Source organism: Dendrobium catenatum, unplaced genomic scaffold (assembly GCF_001605985.2).
Source record: "Dendrobium catenatum unplaced genomic scaffold, ASM160598v2 fragScaff_scaffold_123, whole genome shotgun sequence".
Lineage (NCBI taxonomy): Eukaryota > Viridiplantae > Streptophyta > Magnoliopsida > Asparagales > Orchidaceae > Dendrobium > Dendrobium catenatum.
In genome coordinates, this window is record NW_021318585.1 from 288,336 (window position 1) to 301,623 (window position 13,288).

General features: G+C 35.2%; 1 protein-coding gene across 1 annotated transcript in view; it reads left to right on the forward strand.

The window, feature by feature from the left end:
* Window positions 1-12,621, forward strand: part of LOC110102690 (dihydrolipoyl dehydrogenase 2, chloroplastic) — a 34,189-nt gene extending 21,568 nt beyond the window's left edge. Inside the window, exons 8-15 of the mRNA XM_020831131.2 lie at window positions 1,700-1,762; window positions 1,842-1,916; window positions 2,084-2,162; window positions 2,259-2,359; window positions 9,391-9,504; window positions 9,667-9,780; window positions 10,525-10,596; window positions 12,154-12,621. Coding sequence (XP_020686790.1) covers window positions 1,700-1,762; window positions 1,842-1,916; window positions 2,084-2,162; window positions 2,259-2,359; window positions 9,391-9,504; window positions 9,667-9,780; window positions 10,525-10,596; window positions 12,154-12,201 — 666 coding nt within the window. The 3' untranslated portion in view covers window positions 12,202-12,621. The remainder of the gene's footprint in view (window positions 1-1,699; window positions 1,763-1,841; window positions 1,917-2,083; window positions 2,163-2,258; window positions 2,360-9,390; window positions 9,505-9,666; window positions 9,781-10,524; window positions 10,597-12,153) is intronic.
* Window positions 12,622-13,288: the final 667 nt, after the last annotated feature.

Here is a 13,288-nt window from a genome sequence, read left to right on the forward strand (position 1 = left end):
AATAGATTAACAAATTAACAAAAGGCTAATAAACAACTAAAAACTGATAACAAATAAACAAATGCTAATAAACTACAAATAAATTTTTAACAAATTTAATGATACTTACTAGAGCTGTTCTAGTAAAATAATTAAATTCCACGGACATAAAATAAATTAAATATTAATGATGAAATGAAAATTTAAAATTTATACAAACATCAATTCCCTTGAATGCATAACACTCTAATCTTGAGAGTGGAAGTAATAAATCACTAAATTAAACATTATGCTCCATCAAGTGTGGATGACCAAGTGATGGATGATACTTTCAATCAATTAGAGGACTATATGATCTTGAAGGAGCACTAGCAAGCTCCAATGCTTAAAATTGTGTATTCGGGTATTGAGGCGTTTTTCATTCGTGAGGCAAGGCGTAAGCCTCAAAATCAAAAGATTACGTAAACATAAAATGATAAATTTTTTATATACTAATGAGTGAATAATATAAAACATAAAAAAAACATAAGATATGAAGTGAAATCAAACTATCTCAATAATAAGATAACATGAAATATAGTTCAACTCAAAATTCTTTCTTTCCCAAATCCCAGTATTCTTTTCATTAACATATAATTCCAATTTCCAAAAATAAATAGCAATGACATATCACATAAGAACTCATAAGTCATCAACACTGTCATCACTAAGGGGTTCTTCATTTGAATCATCATTATGATGAACTGCTCTCTCCCCTTCCTCCTCTCCTATAAAGTCCAATGTCGGGCATTTACTTCAAGATTTATGTAAGTTATAATATATATAGCGTGAGGCGTAAGCCTCATGCCAGTGAGGCGAGGTGGGCCTCAAGGCAGGTCTCAACCAAGTTGAGGCGCAAGCCTCATAAAAAAACTTGAGGCGTAAGCATCGAGACCTTTTTTACTGGAATTGCGCAAAGGCGGACCTCAAGGATGGCAAGCTCTTTTTGATTTAAGAAGATAGTGTAAATCTCTCGAGCAGAGAAGATGAATGCAGTAGAAGGTGGACTGCTGCTAGAGATTTATGCAGATTCACAGCTATTTAATTGTAATCTTGTCAGATTTTAATATTTTTTTCCATAAATCTCCCTTTTTTTGTTCTGCGTGTCTTTGAGGGGGCTATGAGGAAGGTATGAGAATGATTAGTTAAGGTTGGCTAGAACAGGATTATAATATATATTGGTTTTGAATTTTTTTTTAAGGGAATGAAGAAGGATGTTTAGGAGATAAAGATGGAGATTTGTTAGGACTTTAAATTCAAATTTCAATTTGAATATGGTTGATTATGTTGAGATAAGGAAGGTTTTATGGAAGGCAGTTGGAGGCAAGTGAAGAGGGTTAAATGAGGGTGAAAGGAAATCTTATTTATATTCACATTATGTAGCGATAGAAATGTTATAGATGATGCATCCTGCTTAGCAACTTGGTCTTCTATAAAAATTACTAAGATTAACCTTGCATTGATGTTTCCTTTCCTGGTTTCGTCAGTGTAATTTTTTGTCTGACTTCCATAAGAATTAGAATTAGACTGTTATAATTTAAAAACCAGTGAAAGTTCCAATCATATTGAAATGACTGCATTTAACTTATAACATTGATAAATGATTCTAAATGCCTAAGTAAGGCTTTATGGGGTAGCTAATGCTAATTTTCTGCTGCTCCTCTTTTGTAAATACGTTCAGGTAGATGCAGCCCTCATAGCAACTGGTAGAGCTCCATTTACCAAAGGACTTGGCTTAGAAAGTGTGAGTGTTTAAAGAGATTTTGGAAAAACAAAAGCTGTTGAGGAGAAATTTTCTCTGATTTTTCGTTTGTTGTTTACAGGTAAATGTCACCACACAGAGGGGATTTGTTCCAGTTGATGAACGAATGCAAGTTATTGATACAAATGGCAATCCTGTTAGTCTTCATGTTTCATTGTGAACTTATGTTTTGAATTATCTATATGATATTTTGTAGGTTTGGTTATTTGGCTAAATCTACATTTTCTTGATCAATGAAAAGTTGCGATTCCTGATTTCTCATCCTCAAAATTTCTTTCATCTCTTGCTTTGTTATTTATGCAGGTCCCTCATTTATATTGCATTGGTGATGCCAATGGAAAAATGATGCTTGCTCATGCTGCCAGTGCTCAGGGTATCTCAGGTACATTGACTCGTAATATTTCAAAAAAACCCATCATACTTCTTTGTATTCTTTAGAAACATTTTATGTGTTTACGCACATTTCTTTCTTATGTAGTCATTGAAACTATTTGTGGCAAGGTTCATGTGCTCAACCATTTAAGCATCCCTGCTGCTTGTTTTACCCATCCTGAGATCAGTATGGTTGGCCTCACTGAGGTAAGGCTAAATTTTCCACTTCAAGTGACATTTTCTTCGTCATGAATGTGATTTCATCCGACAATATGAGCCTTAATTGAGACATCAGTGAATGGATATGCTTTCGTAACTTCTGTACCTCAGTATTATATTTATTGCTTCCTTGTTCATTTTCTTACTTGATGCTATAATTGTGAACGGAAATTGCATATGTTTAATTGAAATTGATCTTTGGTTGTCTAGCCCTACGTGTATACTACTGCTAATGTGAATTCACTTCTAATTAGTTCAGTGGTTAATAGTGGGTTGATTAGAAGAGTATTAGTTTAAGATAGGCATTGTATTCTATAAATACTTTGATTTGCAGAGCATGAGATAATGAAGAATAGTGAATGAGTTCCAGTTCCTCTATTTAGTTCTCTTTTTTATTTTATTTTGGGAGTAAAAGAGTATCTTGAAATGCTCTAATTAGGATCAAAGGATCCTATAATTGGTGCTTTCATTTCATCTTTTTATTCCACCGTTGCTGATTTTAGATACCATAAAATTCGCAAGCTGATTCCAGCGCCCAGCTCGCACATCTTGTTACTATCTACTATTTCTACCATGACAATCGAGCAAAGAAATGCTAGATTGGATCTCCTTGAATCCTAAGTGCCTTCAAGATTCACATTTTCCCAATTACAACATCCCCCATGTCTTTGCCCAACTACATCATCTTAGGCCACCTTTGACAATTAAAACAAAAATCTGAAGATATTGGTTAGCCAGTGAACATTCTGTAATGTTTGTGTCGTCCATATTATTTTTACTTATTTTCTCATCTAAGAACCTACATCTTCAATTCGTTTTTATGCTTTTGATAATCTCAACTTGATATGCTAATGTGAGAAGACTTGCCGACGACTCTTCGCATAATTTCATCCGTCCAATGCCAATACAGTTCACTAATCCGCGTACAAAACACTTTCAAGATAGATCGAATTTGTTGTTGCAGGTCTCCATTGATGTCTTTCATGAGCCGTTGGCCGTTTCTCATAATGTTGGGAATCAATGAAAACGAGAATAGGTGGAATGGAAAGCAAGGGGAATCACGATGAGCTTACAGTGAGTGAGCACATGTCAACAGGGATGCCTATGAGCCTGCTAAAGCAATTTGTGTTCATATAAATTAACTTGATATATTATTATAATGTGCCTCATAATAATATTTACAATTTCAACCTATAAGGAGCACTATGAAAATTCAAATTTGTGTGTCATGTGCATTTATCATGTAAATTAACTAAATATGTAATGACAATGCACCTCATTTTAATATTAACAATTTCAGCATATGATAAACACTGTGAAAATTGAAATAAAAATAATCACCATTTTTCAAAAAAATAACTACAAATGAAATCATAGGAAAATCTTAATACCATAATTAGCAAAATTATTTGAAATTCAGAAACTAAATGTCACAACTGTGGGCTCCAAAAATTCGGCCTTGGCCTCCGCCTGCTATTGTTTGTTTTTCTTCGGCGAGGGAGTTTTAACGGAATAAGTTCTAGGGTAAATTTTGGAAGGCAGATGAGTTTGTAGATAAGACACTACCCAGAGATTTCGCCCTCATTTTGCGAGGACTTTATGATCTGAGTTCTTGTTTCCCATAGGCGCAAGCCCCTATAGTTAATTACCCCTCCCGATAATGAGAGAGAACTTTCGATTAAGGCTAGTCGTCGATCAGATACGTAGAATATACGTGTTATCTGTCATATAGTAGCAGCATGAGTTTGAAGATTAGAAAGGTTAAAAAAATTGATATTTAAAATAGAAATTTCACCATCTTTCACTTAAAGCGGATGGTGGGGGAATGGATGATGGACCTGATCAAGATCCCATGGTTCCGTTGTCCCGGGCCATCATGGTCTTTGGTCTACTTAGTCAGAGGAGGTAGTCGACCCAACCTGACATAAGGATCCTTGTCGGCAGCCATGGGTTGCTTCGTCCAAGAGGACCTTGTAGACCTGGGGTGAATGTTTGCCTAAGAGGACAAATTTGAATCCACCTTAGCTAACAGAGGGCTTTGTGCCCTATCAATCATATTTTATTGATTCATATCATAAGGATTGATGCCACTAAGGAGCGTATTGGCTCTAGCCATAACCGGTATTTTGTGGTGCCATTTAGCAGCAAAACCAATCGGTTCAGAGGGCCCCGGGTCATAACCGTTTATCCTGCGGTGCCATTTGGCGGCAGACCGCCGATTAGAGGACACGTACCATGTCCTTATTGGCAGGAGATTATTTGAGAATGAATCCTAGTGATATTTTCGACTAGGCATTAACTTTATGTGAGCTGAAGTAATTTTCAATTTGTCCACCTCGGCAAACTGTTGCGGAGGGTGGATGAATTTTGTGCTTTAAGTGTTTGATGATTGGATTTCAATTTTAAATATTTTGGATTTTGGGAATTTCTGGAGTTTTGGGTATTTGGGTGGCACTTTGAAGATATTTGAAATGGACCCCTCCGGTTGAGATTTTCATTCAATACGGCCATCATCGGGGTGTTCAGGATCATTTCTCTTTGTTGATTAAACCCTGTCAACTCGACCAAGCTATTGACCAAGGATCGGATTTTTCGTAGGCTTTGTGTCTTTATTAGTGAATTCTCATTGTTATAGGCCTTGAAGGCCTAATATGAATGTATTAAAACAAATACTCCGGTCGCCACAACTGTGTATATGTTTAAAGGTTCGAACCCTGTCGACTCCTATTGATCCGTATAGAAGGATCAAGTTCGAACTTGAATTCACTTATCGACCTGCGTAGCATCCCTAGACGTCACGCGTGTACCAATAACACACTCGCCGGGAGATCCGGTGGCATGGCGTTGTAGATTGTAGATGTCTTCTGTCTGCTTGTATAAGTGTTGCAGATCCGGTGGTGTGGCGTAGCAGCTTCTAAATAGAGTTGTTCGCTGCTTCGTACAGGTAGATTGTCGTGCACTACTTGTTGTTTTCTGGAAGTGGATCATAGTGCACAAACTAATCTCCTGCTTCAACACGTAGGTGCTTGCATTTAGTGTAACCCTTTGGCATTTTACTTGTGACTTGTCATGAAGGTGTCATATCATTCATTGCCCTCTACTATGACAGCATGCAGGTGTGTAGATATCTTGTATATACATGGCAGATATACAGTCTTTTCTTGTCATTACTTGCATGTTTCGATGTGCCTATTTGTATGTTAACATTGAGTGCAAATCCCTTGGCATTGCCCATAAGCATTCACATTTGTCATTTTTCCCCTACATTTGCTTGTAGGCAGCATCCAATATATGCAGTAGATCTTCTTACGACAACCCGTGAATGTTTGTATTTGATGTGTATCATCCTCCTTTACTTGAAATGGACTGGCATATTTGTTGACTATTGAATGGTGGTCCTTTGTATCTTCTTGTATTTTGATGCTAAATATGTATATGTATTTGCAAGGAACCCACCATACTTGTAATTTATTAATCATCGTTGATTACAATTGGATAGCATCATTCATATGCGAGCTGTATTGGTTTCACACACTTCAAATACATCTTGGTTGATAGTTCATCACTACTTTAATCCATGAGCCAGTGGTTGTATGCATGAAGAGTCTTATATCATTGCTTGTAGGCACATTATCACATTCCTCATTCAATCATCGCATGGATATCAGCTTGATTGGAAAGCTTGAGTTAGTTTAGTTTCACCACTCCTTGCCTCAATCATGATTGAACCGGCTTGCGGGATTTGGCCGAAGTAGGGCGCAAGAGGGGGATAGCTACCTTCACAACGAGCGAATCCCGTTGTCGCTTTCGATTCAAAATATCGTAACTTCCGATTCAACGGGAAGGGAGGGTCATCGCCGGAGCCAAATCGGACAACAGGAAAGGGCGCCGGCTCCTGTTGCTTACGGTCCGACTAGAAAGGAAAGTCGACGAAGTAGCAAAGTCGAACAACGTCGGAGGAGCTGGAGAGGCAGCACGAAGGGAAGAAAGGAAACTTCACTGTGAGCGAGCTCTCGTTCTTGCTTCCGATCAAAAGGCGTAACTTCCTATCCTACCGGAAGGGAAAGTTGATGGAGGAGCGAAGTCGATCGACCACGAAGGCCACGAAGGGAAGAAAGGAAACTTCACTGTGAGCGAGCTGTCGTTCTTGCTTCCGATCAAAAGGCGTAACTTCCGATCCTACCGGAAGGGAAAGTTGATGGAGGAGCGAAGTTGATCGACCACGAAGGCGTCGGAGTAGCGACGGGAAGAGAGTGAGAGCGGGATTGAGAGAGCCAGAGTGGAGAGAACCCGAATGCCTTGCCTCCTTTTCCTTTTAACGACGCCAAGTCATGTGAATACATCGGGAGAAACGACGGGTCGTGCGAACTGGCTGCGACGTGGGGAGAGACGTGGGTTTTGGCAGGGCGGTATGACATTGATTTTTTTTTGTTTTCTTTCACAAGTCAACTAAAACTGGGTCTGGAGACTTGAATTAACGAGGCGGGAACAGACAGTCGGATGGTTAATACCATTCTTTCATTAACACAAAATACTCAACATATCCAACATAAAATTAAAGAGCCACTGTTTTTTTTCAATTTGAACATATAATAAACTAATTTGTTTGTTATCATTTAATCATCTTCTTATGTAGGGGAACCCTTCTCTTTTAATCATTTAATTCACATGAGATTTATTTGACATTTTAAATCTAACAATTTGAGTTTTTATAATAAACTCAGTGGATAATTATAGTTCATAGGATATTTATCAAACTTTTTATTACTTATATTTCAAAATTTAATATATCCATAGATTTAAGTTCTGTCCTTTAAAATTTTTTTATTCATTTCTATTTTTGTTTTTTTCTCATTTCATTTATTACATGAGCACTACATTAAATTTTGAAACAATTAAGGTACAACAATTTTTTCTTTTTTTTTTTAATTTTATCTGCACGGGTATGTGGCGTCCACAGCTAGTACCATAAGAGATTGAAGTCCTATATTTACATGCATATACCTTTTCCTTTTCATTATTTTCCATTTACATATTTTAATTCTTTTCATTCATTTCATTTCCGTTACATATACTTATTAATTTGTGTAATCATTTTTCATACACATAAATTGTAAGCTTTATTGTTTAGTCATACTCAATTCGATGCATATTAGACAATTAAATATTAACAAATACATGTTCATGATATAACATTTAATAATTGAAATGAATAAAAGAAACTGAAATTCATGTCGGCCTTCTTTAATGCAATCTAATCTTTTATTAAGAACTCTTATTATCTTAAACACTTTGCCTCAACTCAATGATCTGAATCCTTCACTATTCCATATGACATTTATTTGCATTAATTGTAGCTAAAAAACTTTCTAAAATTAAATGTCAACAACAACAAAAACAACATCGAGCTTTTGTTCCGCTACGTGGGGTCGGCTACATGAATCCTTTTTCGCTACTGTGTCCTGTTAAAAGTCAAATTCTCATTTAAATCTAATAAAGAAATATCATTTCTAATGTTTTCTAACCAACTCTTTTTAGGTCTACCTCTACCTTTTTTAATATAAGTCAAATCTAATACCTCAGCTTTCCTAACAAGGTCATCGGAATGCCTCTGTTTAATGTGACCAAACCATCTAAGGTGACTCTCATCTAATGTGAACATTGTCGTTGCCAGGTCCCAAGTCCTGGATGAGAAAAGTGGATTGTTGTGTTAGGTAGTCGACAACCAGCGTAAAACTTGTCGAATAATCATGACAAGAATCCTCTAAAATTAAATGTTGTCAAGATAAAATTGCATTAATTTGACATCGTTATAGACAACTTCAAATGCGTCAAACATCATCTATATAAAATTAAACTCTTCTAATTTATCATATCATGATTACAATTCATCTTCTACTGTAAATCTCTAAAAATAAGCAAAACTAATTATCTTGATTAAAGCTCCATTCCTTCCTCTTTGATCTGAGACTCTCACCAATTTAATTCCTTCCTATTGAACAATTATATTTTACTATTTAAATAAAAACAAAAAAATATGCATTTATTTATTGTCTAAAGTTAAATATGAAAAAAAAAAAATTTAAACGATTTACTCATTCCCTGTTGTAAGAAATGGAGGCTCACTTTTTCTTTCTCCCAACAAATCCTGATCTTTAGACAACCTCAATAGTTGACAAAACGCCTCCCTCAATTTCTCTTCCATACAATTTCTCTCTTCCTATCCCAAATTTCTTTATTTCTCTCCCAATTTCCTTTTCTCCTTCTCTGTATTTGCTTCCTCTCAGCCCGCCTTCTTTTTCTCGTTTGGCTTAATTGGATGGAATGAATTGGAGTTCTCACGCGAGGAGTCGCAGCCTTTTTGCTGTTAAACGTGTTTCCTCGCTCGTTTTGCTTTATCGCACTCGCCCACATGTGCATTTCTTTACCTGCGCTCGCCTGCCCACTTTGAGACCTTCTCGTGTTTTAGCTAGGGGACCAGTTCAACTGAATCGGTGCAGCTTCCATTTCTAACACAAACTCTGAAGATGTCTGAAATCAAAACAGAAATATGTTTAAACCTTGACAACTCAAAATTATGATCTTCTTTATACTAGCCATCCAAATATAAGCTATTATTTATAGCCATATATTCGACCAACTAAGATAGGTAAAAGGAAAGATTATGAGTTCGCCACAAGGCTATATACATCAACCTCCATCCCCCTACTAACCGCACACACAGACACTCACACACAAAACCCAACACTACACAAATTTTGGGAATATTGATGGTTTGCAGTGTGTATCTATGTTGAAGTTGTTGACTCATAAACTTTCACTCTTTCTCCTCACCTACATTTGGAGTACTGTTGATAGGCTTTGTGATGCGCTTGAAAAGTTTCTATCTTGAAATTGGCGATTTTCTTAATAAATACAAAATAAACTTGATAAGGTTTACCTTTATTAATTTTTATCTCTTTTAATATTAAAGTTGGTATAAGCTTCACTTTTTTGTGTCATGCCATGATCATTTGCAGCCGCAAGCCAGGGAGAAAGCGGAGAAAGAGGGATTTGAAGTCTTTGTTGCTAAAACAAGTTTTAAGGCTAACACAAAAGCTCTAGCTGAAAATGAAGGAGAAGGGTTGGCTAAGGTTATATTATCATTTGTCCAAGTTAAATGTTATGTTTTGTATGAGGCGGTAGATAAAAAATTTCTGTCTAATTTTTTAAGGTTAACAATTTTGTTGGACATATTATTCATTCTTGCTTCATAAAATGAGATGGTTATTGAGTAATCATCTGGGTTAATGCAGTTGATATACAGACCTGATAATGGTGAAATACTTGGAGTTCATATATTAGGACTACATGCTGCAGACCTCATACACGAGGCATCAAATGCTATAGCCATGGGAACACGCATTCAGGTAAAACTAAAATGGTTCTTCTGGCTCTATTTTTCTTGAGATTACTTTAGAATATGGACAATGCCCGTAATTTAAGGTTTTAAATATGCATTATAATATTTACATTTATCCGCTGACAAATTTAGTCTTGTAAGTTATTAGGCACGGTGTGTTTGAAAAATGTAAACTTTTCTTTCACTGCATAAGATCTGGACCAAATAGTACTATTCTCTTTATTTGGTCTTGGATGATATTGGCCAAAGGTAATTGGATGGTCAATAGCAGAATGGAAATATACTTATTAAAGCGTATAAAAAATTTGACTAGTAGAAGTAATTATATTGATTTTTCTTGCATTAATTATAGTTTTTTCTTTTTTTCTTTTTCTGTTTGCTTTGCTGATTTGGAGTTAAAATTCAGTTACCTTTGTTTCAAGTTAAGATCACCTGCAGACTTTATAATTTGCTGAGTATAGCCGTTGGATTGATACTAGTTATCGAACATTTTTTTAGCTGTCTTTCATATACAAGAACCAAACAACTTACTAGAAAGTTCTATCTTTTATCACTTTCGTCTTATATTTGAACCTGGATTTAATTCTTATTCTATATACTGGTAAATTATCTTGCTGTGCTTACAATTTTTGTAAGCAATTGATTTATCAGTTTCAATGTACCATGATTTTTCTTAATATCTATTGCATGTCAATTATCCTCTTTTTTCTTAATTTTCTTTAACTAAGCTATGAATGTTTATTTCCTGCAGGATATAAAATTTGCCGTTCATGCCCATCCAACCTTATCTGAAGTTCTTGATGAACTCTTTAAAGCTGCCAAGGTTTGAATCTTGTTAATATTTTTTAAAATTTCTGTAAAAATCTACTAAACTTGTATTTTGATGTGAGGAACTGTGAACATTAAAAATCTTGGAGAGTTTTGTCCATACAAAATGTTCTTTTTTTCATGGATTTCTAATGGGTATTGGCTGGACTGCTTCCGTCTGTTTCCTAATTACTGAAAATGTGATAAAATTAATTTCTTGCAGCAAGTTAGACCCTAAGTGGTTGACTAGTATCCTATAAGTTGGTTAAAGGAAGGATTAAATGTGTTTACACTTTGAGAGTTGCTAACAGTGTAGCTACCTTAATGAAACCATTACTAATAGTCACCTATGATATATTAAGATTTCTAGAACCCTGCGGTCCTTCCGTTGGATGAGCCAGTTTTGGATTCTTAAAAACATGCTCAGATTTCTTTTGCACGATTATGCCCACTGCACGTTTCCAACGTGTGATAGCTCATCTTGGATATGGGATGGATTTAACCCAACCAATTATCAACTAGATCTTGGGATTTTTACATTTTTGTCTTCTATTATATTCTATGTTGTAGTACTCACTCTGCAATATGATGTTATCGTGTTGTGGTATATTATTTTATTATTTATGTTATTATTTGCATTATAATTTCTTATTGTTCATTGTATTGCAATTAAGTAGTATATTATTCTATCAATACATTTCTTTTTTAAATGGTGATCCATATGATAAATATAATATTGTAAAAGAGAAAAGAACCAAAATGGTCCTTTGATTCTTCACGAAAGATAAAAATAGTCCCCAACTATATGGAATGATCATTTTGGTTCCTCCACTCTTTAAAAAGAGGAGCTATTTTGATTCTTTTTTAAAGACTTGAGGGATTAAAATGATCCTTTAATATACTTAAGGACTATTTTAGTCCTTCATAAAGAGTCAAGGGACTATTTTGATCATTTTCTCTATTGTCAAATGTGAGCTTCATATATTGTATAGTCATAAACTTTTGACAACCACATGATTTGTATTGAAGAAAAAAAATTGATCACCTTGTCCCTGATTTACTGTTTCTTTTCTCTTTACGCTTCATAGCTGATTAAAATTCCGGTGAGGGTAGAGCTTTTTTCTTCTGTATATGTCAGCGCTGGATGGTTTGCTGTTCTTAATAAAAAGGACTGACAAGTTGCCCAAGATAAGCATACTATCCACAAATTTGAAACTCTCCAAATTTTTCAGCAAGTCTTTACGAAGAAGTGCTGATCTTCAGCACAAGAAGACACTGTGCACTACTAGTCTACTAGCTTATATTTTATCATATGAAGTCGTTTAGGTACAATGTAGTTATCAAAATCAAAGATTTTCTTTTCTTTAGGTTGAGTTTCTTGGTTGTGCAATCCACTAATTATTAAAGTTGCCTTTTCTAATCCTAATGTTTATTTGTTGTTGGGTAACGATAGAACAAGAGGACAAAAAAATGATTCTGCTTGCTTGCTTTCAATTCAAATCTGAATACCAGTTCGTCGGTGTTTTCCAACAAATGATATTAACAATTAACAGGATTGCCTTTTTTTCTGCAGGTTACTGCTGGTATTTCTCGTTCAGTTGATGAACCAGTTGCAGTATAATGAGCTGAAAAAAATGGAGACCTGGTTTGCCAATGGAATCAAAGTATAGATTTCTCACCATTTTGCGGTCCTATATGTTTCTCCAAGATTGGTACTGTTGACCGCCAAGATAGGCTTCTCCAACTGTTGCAACCTAAAAGATATGATCCAATCTCATCGTTGCTTTAGTGGAAAATTGGGTTTGGCTATGTTTGGAAATTTTCTTATTTATTGCATGGACAATGTCAATTTATTTTAATTCAGATTTAGAATTTTACATTTCTTAATTGTAAAATTTTTTTGTATGCTAAGGTCAACATTCTAGTTAAAAGAGGTGCCGACATCAATAATTTGTCCTAAGTATAATTTTTTTGTATACTTAATACACTGTTATAGATTTAGTAGAACAATTTCATATTCATGGAACCACGACTTAATTCACTGTTGATTTTTGGTATACTTTATACAAAAGCCAAGTTTTATGTTATTGATGTCGGCCAAGTTTTATGCTAAAGCCAAGTTATAGTTATTGGTTCACAATTTTGAAGTAGATGCACTTGATTTTTGTAACCCTTTTAAATCGAGCACTAGCTTAATTGGAGACTTAACACTTGACATAAGGAACTCCTTTAAGCTGCTTCAACATTTTTACTGTTTTTTTTTTTTTGAGATCACAGTCTTCCATTGTTCATTCTAAAATGATTCTTCTTTTGCTTTCCCTTTAAAAGAACACATAACCACCCGTGTTGATTCTCACTTGGGGTGAATCAAGATATTATTTGATAATGTGAACTCCCCTTTTTTTATGCTTCCTTTTTAGTCAATGTTTGAATATATATATCAGTCTTCAATTGGGTGGGCAATCACCCTATTATAAGGGCAATAGTTAGGGTTATTTGTTTGATTGGCCTCCTTAGGTCTCTTACACTAGCAACTGAAGACCTACTTTGAGTGCATGCTGGAATAACTTCTTTACACTTTTCCTTTTAAATAAATACTCCTTACTCAATTGATATCTAGCTCCTACTAGTAGCCTTTGACGATCTCCTCCACGGACGCTAAGGCGTGGTTTGTCATTTCCTCCTAGTACTAGTTTCAGTTGGGGATT